We start from the raw sequence: 10,358 nt of genomic DNA, 5'->3' as shown, positions 1-10,358 counted from the left end.
TAAGAACCAATATCAAAATTAGAAAGCGTCAAGTAAACGTCGGGGAACGTAACTTTCAAGTAATAATCTAATAATAATGATATTCATTTATAAACTTTACAATAATAATTTTAATAATATTGCAATTGGCACCGGTTGCTTTCTTATTTGAATTTAATTTTGGTTCCTTTAAAAAGTTTTATATACGTATTATCATTAAAATGATTTTTTTTAATTATTACGTTATAGTAGTTACTTAAAATAATATATATGATTAAATAATTATATACAATAATCTTATTTATCAAAATTAAAATATTAAAACCATGATATATTATATCAAATAAATAAATAGAAACTTAGACAGTGACAAAAGTAAATTGACATCTAATCCATTGTTTTCTTTCGTTATCAGTTGAGTTTTGTGTCCCTCGTTTCTAAAGTGTTGAATTGAATTTTACAGAGTGAAGAGGACGCGTGGTGCAATGATATATAATATGAGTTCCTTCTTGTGTTATGGCAGCACCGAACAGAACAGTTGCATCTTTCACTTCAAACACAACTACTTATTTTTATTCACTTACTCGTTCATTCATCCATTCCAATTCTCTCTTCTCGCTTCTCTCTCTGCTGTGATCATTGCAGTGTGTGTTTGTTGATCAAAAAATGCAGTCAAGTCCTATGCTTCTCGAAGAACCTATCAGGATGGCATCCATACTTGAGCCATCTAAGCCTGTAACTAACTTTCTCTTTCTTTCAACTTTTGTTGACCCTGCTGTTGTGTGCTTCCTTGGATTTTTAGTGATTCTCTCTGTGTTATTACTTTTGCTCTGTTTGCTTGCTTGATCCTAATGAATCTGGCAGATCAAGCTGAAATCGAAGTGCTTTCTTTTTCATATATACATATATGTCTGTGTGTGTGGTGTTGTGATGGTTTTGTGACCTGATCTTCGTTTAAGCACTGTGATTGTGAGAAAGCAAGTTGATACATTGTTGTGTGGAGATTTTGGAGTTTCATCATGTTGTGTGCATTGATGGTTCTACTTTAGTGCTTTTCCCTGCTAGTAGTAATATGAATGTCTCGGATTAAACTTTGAGACGATTTTACCCCTGCCTAATGATGTCTTCTTAGTGATAAATCTTATTTGGATTTTGGTTTAAGTGTTTGAAATGCTTTTTGCAGAGTTTCTTTCCAGCTATGACTAAGATTGTTGGCACACTCGGTCCAAAGTCTCGTTCAATCGACACAATTTCGCGTTGCCTTGATGCAGGAATGTCTGGTATTCTCCATGGCAATCCTTGATTCTTTCTGATATTTGTTTAGAAAATTGATTGTAGATATATTTAGTTGTTTGTCAGATTGTCCTGATTGATTCTTAGCTATTGAAAAAGAACAGTTAGATGGCAATTTTCGGCTAGTTCCTTTATTTTCTTGCTATATTTGTTAAAAAGCTTAGAATCAACAATGCATTAAGAGTTGAAGAAAATTGTGTTTGCTTTTCTTCCTTTATTGTTTGGAATCACTGCTTCTATCATCTCATTCTTCTTTTGTTACCATGTACTAGTTGCAAGGTTTGATTTCTCGTGGGGAGATCCAGAATACCACCAAGAGACATTGGAAAACTTGAGGGCTGCTATCAAAACTACCAAGAAACTCTGTGCAGTAAGCATGTTACACATTTTCTGTTTACTCACTTAACTTTCTGCAAATGCATGCATTTGATTACTTACAACATATCATTAAGTAAATGTGATTTCAACACATTCGCTTCATAGCTTGCATTCTTAATTTTATGTTTTCTGTGTACAAATACCTTCTGAAGTGTGATTATGTTTTTGTTTCAATCCAGGTTATGCTAGATACGGTCGGTCCAGAAGTACAAGTTGTGAATAGAACCGATCGACCAATTTCCCTCGAAGCAGATACATTAGTTGTATTAACTCCGGATCAAAGCAAAGAAGCTACGCCGAATCTCTTGCCAGTAAATTTTAGTGAACTATCAAAGGTCAGCATACCTTTTCCTAGTCTTGCATATTTTAATTCTATCTTGCAAATGTTTTCTAACAGCTTGTTAACCTCTTACACTTGCAAAATTTCTTTAATCAGTTGTTCTAATACTGCATCATTGTGATTCTTAACATTTGTTATATTGATTATGTGTACAATGTGGGTGTCCCCTTAACTATGGCTTTGAATTTGATAACTATGCAGGCTGTGAAGAAGGGTGATACTATTTTTATTGGAAAATACTTGTTTACTGGAAGTGAGACAACTTCTGTATGGCTGGAGGTAATGAAACTGCATTCTTGATTAACTTTCTTTCTCACCTCTCTTGCAGTAACTGAATTAGTATTGAACTCAAGTGCAGGTCAGCGAGGTGAATGGCGAAGATGTCACTTGTCTTATAAAAAATTCGGCTACACTTTCTGGGTCACTATATACATTACATGTTTCTCAGATTCGTATTAATCTTCCCACTCTTACTGATAAGGATAAGGAGGTAAACTGCAAGAGCTTTGCTTGAGAATGAATGCTTCAATTCATTTTTCTTTTTTAATGGAGAGAATTGAATTATACTTCCCCATTGAATTTATACCTTATTAAATTTGTGTATAAAATGTCTTATTTTCGCTTTGTATATTATTATCTGGAAATCCAAATATCATTTACTGTCACAATCATTCAATACAATTTTGTTATGTTCATGTAATGTGAATCTAAATGTTCTTCATGATATTTCACTTGATATTTAGGTAATTAGCACATGGGGTGTTAGAAACAATATCGATTTCCTTTCACTGTATGCTCGGCATGTAGAAGATGTTCGCCATGTAAGTGCTACTCCTCATAGCTTATATATTGTTCTCTTCTAAATTCTTCTGATGTTGCCTAGTTTTTATTATAAACTTCTGAAATACTAAATGAATTGCTGCATTTTTTTTTCCATTCTCTAGGCCCGCGAGTTTTTGTCTAAATTAGGTGACCTCAAGCAGACACAGGTTTATGCAAAGATTGAAAATATAGAGGTAAGATTTTCTATATGCTTTGGAAAAAAGTCTCTCTAGTTTCCACTTTTATGACACAAAAATGCTGTAGTTCAAGATCATTTGGGTGAGTGTACTTGATTGTGATTTTTATTGCATCTTGCTTCTGTTATTTGATTTCTCTTAGGGATTGAACCATTTTGATGAGATACTGAGAGAAGCAGATGGTGTCATCCTTTCGCGTGGAAATCTAGGGATCGATCTCCCACCTGAGAAGGTCAGTTTTTACCTCTACTGAGAGAGGGGAAAAAAAGTGGTTTGCATACAATGGATAATAGTTGTATATTTTTCATTTATTTTTTATTTTAGTTTTACTTTTGGGCATCTTGGTTTGATTATCCTAGAATCTTGATAATTTTATCTCTGTGGTTCTGACAGGTGTTTTTATTTCAAAAAGCTGCTATTTACAAGTGTAACATGGCTGGAAAGCCAGTTGTTGTTACACGTGTTGTCGACACTATGACCGATAATCTAAGACCTACTCGTGCTGAAGCAACTGATGTTGCCAATGCAGTGTTGGATGGTAAATTCTTTTTCTGACTTAAGCATCTCTTGAGTATTTGGTAAATCCTGTCTGATTTAGTTTGATATTGATAGAACCATAGGATTTTCTAAAATCTCAACTTAGATACATAAGCAAAATTCTGTTGCTCATTTTTGTATTATCAGTTCTATCATGTTATCACATTTTACAGTTATATGATGTTACTTTCATTCTAAATAGATATTTTCTCTTCATTTTTCCATTGCAGGCAGTGATGCTATTCTCCTTGGGGCGGAGACGTTGCGGGGACTATACCCTGTAGAGACCATTTCTATTGTTGGGAAAATTTGTGCCGAGGTAGGTTTGAACTTTACTTTGAAACAAGATCATGTCACAGTTCCGCAGTTACTTGGCTTAAGTGCTTCAATCAACCACATGATCTGATTTCTTCTGCTAAATTGTTGACATATTCTTTAGCTGATGCTTAATGATAACAATTACAATGCTCTATGCAGGCAGAGAAAGTTTATAATCAAGATTTGTATTTCAAGAAGACTGTCAAACATGTTGGAGAACCGATGAGCCACTTGGAATCAATTGCTTCATCTGCGGTACTTTTCTTTGTGTCACTAAATATTTTTGGATTACTTCTACTAAATTTTCACACTACCATTCTGCAATTCGCTTCCTCGAAGGATGCAGTAACAGGAAGCTTTCTCTTTCTTTTTTCGTCGAAATACACAGGTACGAGCAGCCATCAAGGTTAGGGCCTCCGTTATTATTTGCTTCACATCATCTGGAAGAGCTGCAAGGTTTTATTTTATCTCCTTCTATATGTCTCCTTATTAAGAGAGGGAAAAAAAATCTCATTCCACTTAAAGTTGAATTCTTTCTTTCAATCATTTTTTTTATTATTTTTTCTTCTTTTGCAAGCTTCATTTCTTGAAGACATTATTATTAAAGTTATCTGTTGGTATTTATGCAGGTTGATTGCTAAGTATAGGCCTACTATGCCTGTGATATCTGTTGTTATTCCTCAGCTGAAAACCGATCAACTCCGTTGGACATTCACGGGCGCTTTCGAGGTACATAACTCACGTTAACTTTTGAAACTAAAGTTTGCATTGACATTGCATTAACTTTTATGATCCAAATTCAGGCAAGGCAATCACTCATTATCAGAGGCCTTTTCCCTATGCTGGCCGATCCTCAACATCCGGTAAGTTATTTAACTGTAAAAATTCATGGAATTCATGCTGGACGATTCGTTATTGCGCTTTAGTGTTGTGAACTAATTTTGATTGTGTAATCTATCTGTAGGCTGAATCTAAAAGTGGAGCAAATGAATCAATTTTAAAGGTTGCTTTAGACCATGGCAAGGCTTTCGGCATTATAAAGCCACATGACCGAGTTGTTGTTTGCCAGAAGGTTGGTGATTCATCAGTTGTGAAAATTATTGAGCTTGAAGATTAATTAGATCTGAGATCTCTGTAGCCTCCCTTCTATCAATTTTCTATGTTTAATTACTAACAAAAGAAATACACACAAGTGGTACATGTTCATGTTAATGAATGTGGCCACACTCATTTTGTTGGATTGGACATGTTATGTTATTCAACCCCACTAGTTAATCGTTGACTTAGAGTGGTTGTGCTGCTGCTCCTCCTTTGTTATATTGTGTGTTTCCTCCTCCTCTGAACAATGGGAGAGAAAGTAGAGACTTTGTTGTATTGTTGTGTTTTCCAGACAAAAGCAATTTCTAACTATATTGCTAGTTTAGCCATTCCAGTTAAAATCCATTTGCAAGCCAAATTTCAGAAATTACATTGAATAACTGCTAAAGTAATATAATTTAAACTTGGAAAATCAGCACCCCAGAGGAATCTTTATTTTGTCTAGATGCTACTATTGCATGGCCATTTTTACATAGCTGTCTATACAAAATTGAACATCACCAAATTGGCTTAATGAACAAAATTTCCAACATACTCAAAATTGTTGGAAACCTCTCATTATTAGAACCTTGAATTAGACCGAAGATATATTATTGGTAGAAATTTAGATTCATTATTTTCATACAATTGATAACTAAAAAGTAAAAGCCATTAAATAATTTGACATTTATCTTTATGTAAAATTAATAATTAGGAATTATTAAATAATTTGATATATTTAACTAAATTGTCTCTATCAACTTCAAATGAATATATAATTACATGAATTTTCACATATTATTTAAGAGACTGATATAGCCCAACCACCAAAAACCGTTTCAGTGAGGAAATAAGATTGTAAAGGCCGAAGAAAAACTGGGGATGCTATGCAAGTTTGGAAAAGATTACTTTTACTAAATTTTCACATTACCATTCTGCAGTACTCCTCAAACGATGCAAGTAACAGGAAGCTCTCTTCTTTGGTCAAAATACAAAGTTATGAGCAGCCATCAAGGTTGGCGGCCACCATTCTTATTGGCTTCACATCATTTGGAAGAGCTGCAAGGTTTTCTTTTATCTCCTTCTATGTCTCCTCATTATTAAGAGAGAAAAAAGTCTTATTCCGTTTAAGTTAATGTGAAAACATTGATCAACTTCAAAGGCAAAATACACAAGAACAATACATGATCAACACTGCAGGATCTACAGCTTTGAGGCTGCACCCTTGTCTAAGAACCATTTCAACTCTCCTTCAGGTGAAACCATTGCAGCAGGAAGCTTAGGAGAATTTTGAGATCCGCGCAGCGCAGAGTGAACTGCGTCCGATTTTCCAGCACCGGTCACCACAAGTGCAGTGTAAGCAGAGGAATTGATCACTGGAAAAGTGAAAGTTATACGCTCCGGGGGCGGTTTTGGGGAGTCCTTGATGAAGGTAACCCATTTTTTATTCTCCTTCAAAAGAGGATGCCCTGGGAATAAAGATGCTACATGGCCATCTGGACCCATACCAAGCAGCATGAGATCAAATTTGGGGAATCCGGTGACTGATGATGAAGCTATCACACCGTTCTTGACCAACTGTCTGAGACATGTCTCGTAATCCTCAGCCGCTCCCTCAGCTGACAGGGCATCATTGATTGCATAAACATTGCCAGGAGGAATGGGCACCTGCCAAGAGAGCCATGATGGAAGCATCAACAGGTCAGAATGATAAGTTACATGAATTCACCAATTAGGTACTAGGTAGTGTACCGTGACCAATTCGCAGGTATCACGTACCAATTCATCTGTCTACTGGAGCATCATATGTATATTTTCCATATAAAATATTTTACATTTGACGTACTGCATACCATGGACCCATTCTCATCCTGGAACGTATCGCGTTCTATGCAACTATTTCCTCTCAGAACATTATCCAGACAAAAGTATAGAGATGGAGACAGCAGACCTTGGTCATGCAGTCATTTTAAAGAAGACTATACGCAAACACACTATCTCTGCTTGTTACTATCACTTTTTGGTACATCCTTGGATCAATGATCGAAAGATATATCAAAAATGAAAACGACAGATAAAAGAGACTGAGAAAGTAGCACATAAGTCAAAATTGAAACCAAAACTAACAGTGATTTGTCTCTCTAATGCAACATTTATATGACTTTAAGAAGTAAACCTAATAAAGGGATAACATCCTATGCAACAAAGATATCCATTCACCTGATCCATACATATACTATGTTATAACCAATTCCAAACAGGCTCCAATCCTCACACATGGACTGTATCAAACATTGGTTTCAGGTTTTCATCTTGATTGAACAGGCAAGGCACATACTTTGAACTAAGCTTAACTTTCTCACAGCAAAACACACCAAAGTACAAAAAACAAACATGTTGAAACTAAATAAAAGATGATATGAAACCTGAAAAATACTGAAGAAAAAAGATATACCTTGGATAGCAATCCATCATAAGCAAGTTTGTAGTTACTATCTTCATGAGTCTTGGGCACTACTCTCTCATCCACCCAAAACACATGCCACTTAGACCATTCAAGAGAATCAACATAAGGTGGTTCCAGCAATTTCCTAAAACCCCAAACATAAACTCCCCCAAAATTACAAAAGTTTTAATCCCACAAATATACAACAGAATCATTAAAGTAAACGAAATTGCTTCCATTTCCTATGTTGGGTCTGCACCAAAATGGGAACTTGAGCTAACCTGAGATAACTGATGAGAGAGCCACCGGACAAGCAAACGGTGAAAGCGCCTCTTTCAGTGGTGAACTTGTTGGAGACATCAGCGACGTATTTGGCCAGAGACACCGGAAGCTCCTCTTTTTCGAAGACCTCGACAACCGCATTGCTCTTCTGGGACTCCGCCATCGACGATTTCAAAGGTGACAAAAGCGGACTTTTGTGTTTCGGAGTAACCGAAGAAAGAGAAAACCCTCTGAAGGAGAAGAGGGTCGACGAGAATCTGAGGGAAGAAGGGCAAGAAGAAGAAGAAGAAGAAGAAGGCGGAAGAAGAACTTGGGTTGGGTTAGTGAGAGAGCGAAACGGGGTTTGAATCATTTCGATGAGATACTGTCGCGTGGAAAAAAAGCAGTTGTTGTTACCCGTCGTTGATACTGACAGATTCTAAGACCAACTCTTTCTGAAGCAAGTAATTGATGTTGCCATTGCAGGGTTTTTTTTATTAAATATAAATTTAATTTTAATGCATTATGAGTTTTGTTCTGGATTAATTTTTTTTATACGAAAAAAAAAAATATTGGTGTTTTTATTGAAAATAGAATTATTTGGTGTCGATGAATTTTATAGATAAAGAGTTAACATATTCAAGCTGCACAACAATCTCTGCATGTTATATCAAACATCCAAAGTACTCTAATACATTTTAAATACCAATATTTAATTAAATACTATCTTCTTTTTTATATTAAAAATATTTTTTATTTAAATTTTTATATGTGCAAATTTTGATAAATATGGATGCATATTGTAATGAGTTATGTGTAAAATATAATGAATATAGGTGTAAATTATGTATTTTTATATACAAATTTCTAGAAATATAAATGTAAATTATTATTAATTAAGTGCTAGTCTTAAATGATAATATTTGTTAGCTCTATAATATTGTTATTTTTAGTCTACACATAAAGTAAACTACTAAAATAGTACTCGAAAGTTTACATTATTGACAAAAAGGACTCTGAAATATCTTTATCTTTATCTTTATAGTAATACAAATGGGGAGCTCATTTGCTGACGTGGCGCTCATACGTTGAGTTTGGGAGTTTATTTGCTTACGTGTCGTTATTAGAAATTTTTAGATTTATATTTATAAATTATAAATTATTATTTACTCAGGTTGTTATTTTCAAATTTTAAGTTTGGGTTGTTTTACTTAGGTTGTTATTATTAAAATTTTAAATTGTTTTATTTGTTTGGATTATTTTACTTATGTTGTTATTTTTTAAATTTTAAATTATTTTATTTAAGTTGTTATTTTTTAAATTTTATTTAGATTGTTCTTTTTTATATTTTAACACTATTTTTTAAAAATCTGTTAATTCTTTTTAGCATAATTTTTTAAAATTTTATTGATTTTTTTTAAATTGTAGCTATATAAATTCTTTTAAAGAAATTTAGAGTTTTAAAAAAATTTACGTTAATTATTCTTCGGTTGTTACATACTAATATTACAATAAATAAATATTTACGTTAGTTTAGAATTTTTAAATTATTATTTATTTAAGTTGTTATTTTTAAATTTTAAATTTGGGTTGTTTAACTTAGTTTGTTGTTTTTTAAATTTTAAATTAAAGTCAACCAAATTTTAAAAAATTTAGTTATGATACAACTATAAAAGGATAAGTTATGAGAGATGTAAAGCACCACAATTTAAAGTACATCAATCCCTTTCTTTACATATATCCAAAATCTCCCTACTTATTCCAATGGCTGATATTCACAAAATTGCTAACATCAATCCTACAATCTACAATTTGTGTGTACGTATACGAGTGATATGGTTATGGACACTATCAAGTTACGAAAATTCTCCATTGCCATACTCAATTGAGATGGTTTGACTCAATGAAGACGCGAGTTTTCTACTAATATCCTTTTATTCATGACGCCAAGGTTATTTATTTATTTATTTATTTAAATTAAAGTCTATGTACATTGGATTAGATATTAAATAAGTCTATATTTAACTTTTTCTTATGTTATTTTCTTTTTTAAGCAGGTATCGAATAAAGCTTGGTGTCATTGATGATTCTGACTGTGCATGTTATGTAGTATTTAACAATGAGACAAAACAAGTTTTGGAAGAGAGCTGTGTAGAGATACTTGATCCACTCCTATTGGTAAGATCTAACCAATATTTATTTCTAAAAGCATTAGTGAAGATATTTTTATTGGTACTTTTTATATTATTTATTATTAATATATTACGTAATATCCTGTAGAAAGAAGATCTATCAGATACACCTACACTTTTACTCAACCTAATTGATAAGATCTTTCTCTTCATCATTGAAGTTCAAATATATGATATTTCATATTTTTCACCTTTTTATAAAGTTAAGAAGATGACTAATAATGTGGATCTCATAAATAAATTCAAAGAGACTCACCCTATTCAAATTGTGAGTATATATAAGTGTACTTCTATTAAAAATTAATTTATTTTTTGCTTTCTTGGTCATTAGTAGTATCTAATTTATAAATAATAATTAATTATAATTTTAGGATGTTGACTACACCGGTGCTTTGTTTCTAATTTCAAAGACATCCTCAATCATTGAAGGGGAGAAAGTAGAAGGTACTAAGGTATTTGTTCAAAAAATATTTTTTTTGTTTGTTCTCTCAAAATTAGATCTTAATTTTATTCAAAAA

The 10,358-nt window shown here is 33.1% G+C and overlaps 3 protein-coding genes across 3 annotated transcripts in view; 2 read left to right on the top strand and 1 right to left on the bottom strand.

Annotated features, from left to right (window-relative positions):
- The first annotated feature begins 427 nt into the window (after positions 1–427).
- On the top strand, positions 428–5,274 carry LOC107466704 (pyruvate kinase 1, cytosolic). The gene is made up of 16 exons (XM_016085711.3): positions 428–714; positions 1,163–1,259; positions 1,545–1,642; positions 1,830–1,985; positions 2,192–2,269; positions 2,349–2,480; positions 2,734–2,811; positions 2,935–3,006; positions 3,152–3,241; positions 3,403–3,547; positions 3,777–3,865; positions 4,024–4,119; positions 4,253–4,320; positions 4,494–4,593; positions 4,668–4,727; positions 4,829–5,274. Exons 1-16 carry the CDS (start codon positions 646–648, stop codon positions 4,979–4,981), a joined length of 1,581 nt encoding a protein of 526 aa, XP_015941197.1. The 5' UTR covers positions 428–645; the 3' UTR covers positions 4,982–5,274.
- A 561-nt stretch (positions 5,275–5,835) lies between these two features.
- Positions 5,836–8,102, bottom strand: LOC107466709 (probable 6-phosphogluconolactonase 4, chloroplastic). The gene is made up of 3 exons (XM_016085718.2): positions 7,669–8,102; positions 7,397–7,532; positions 5,836–6,609 (listed from the first exon to the last, which is right to left on the bottom strand). Exons 1-3 carry the CDS (start codon positions 8,019–8,021, stop codon positions 6,145–6,147), a joined length of 954 nt encoding a protein of 317 aa, XP_015941204.1. The 5' UTR covers positions 8,022–8,102; the 3' UTR covers positions 5,836–6,144.
- A 1,310-nt stretch (positions 8,103–9,412) lies between these two features.
- Positions 9,413–10,358, top strand: part of LOC107466684 (uncharacterized) — a 10,944-nt gene continuing 9,998 nt past the window's right edge. The window contains exons 1-4 of the mRNA XM_016085689.1: positions 9,413–9,486; positions 9,706–9,826; positions 9,929–10,108; positions 10,212–10,284. Of these exons, the coding sequence (XP_015941175.1) occupies positions 9,413–9,486; positions 9,706–9,826; positions 9,929–10,108; positions 10,212–10,284 (448 nt within the window). The remainder of the gene's footprint in view (positions 9,487–9,705; positions 9,827–9,928; positions 10,109–10,211; positions 10,285–10,358) is intronic.

The sequence above is a fragment of the Arachis duranensis genome, chromosome 9, assembly GCF_000817695.3.
Source record: "Arachis duranensis cultivar V14167 chromosome 9, aradu.V14167.gnm2.J7QH, whole genome shotgun sequence".
NCBI lineage: Eukaryota > Viridiplantae > Streptophyta > Magnoliopsida > Fabales > Fabaceae > Arachis > Arachis duranensis.
The sequence above is the reverse complement of the archived record's forward strand: the minus strand, read 5'-3'. Positions and strand labels throughout refer to the sequence as shown.

Bases quoted from the DNA above. Each gene is read 5' to 3' on its own strand.
- LOC107466704 (XM_016085711.3), top strand. From the start codon at position 646: ATGCAGTCAAGTCCTATGCTTCTCGAAGAACCTATCAGGATGGCATCC. The intron at 715-1,162 runs GTAACTAACTTT...TGCTTTTTGCAG, and splicing joins TACTTGAGCCATCTAAGCCT to AGTTTCTTTCCAGCTATGAC. The intron at 3,866-4,023 runs GTAGGTTTGAAC...TGCTCTATGCAG, and splicing joins TTGGGAAAATTTGTGCCGAG to GCAGAGAAAGTTTATAATCA.
- LOC107466709 (XM_016085718.2), bottom strand. From the start codon at position 8,021: ATGATTCAAACCCCGTTTCGCTCTCTCACTAACCCAACCCAAGTTCTT. The intron at 7,533-7,668 runs GTTAGCTCAAGT...TTGGGGTTTTAG, and splicing joins TCTCTCATCAGTTATCTCAG to GAAATTGCTGGAACCACCTT. The intron at 6,610-7,396 runs GTATATCTTTTT...CTCTCTTGGCAG, and splicing joins ATGATGGATTGCTATCCAAG to GTGCCCATTCCTCCTGGCAA.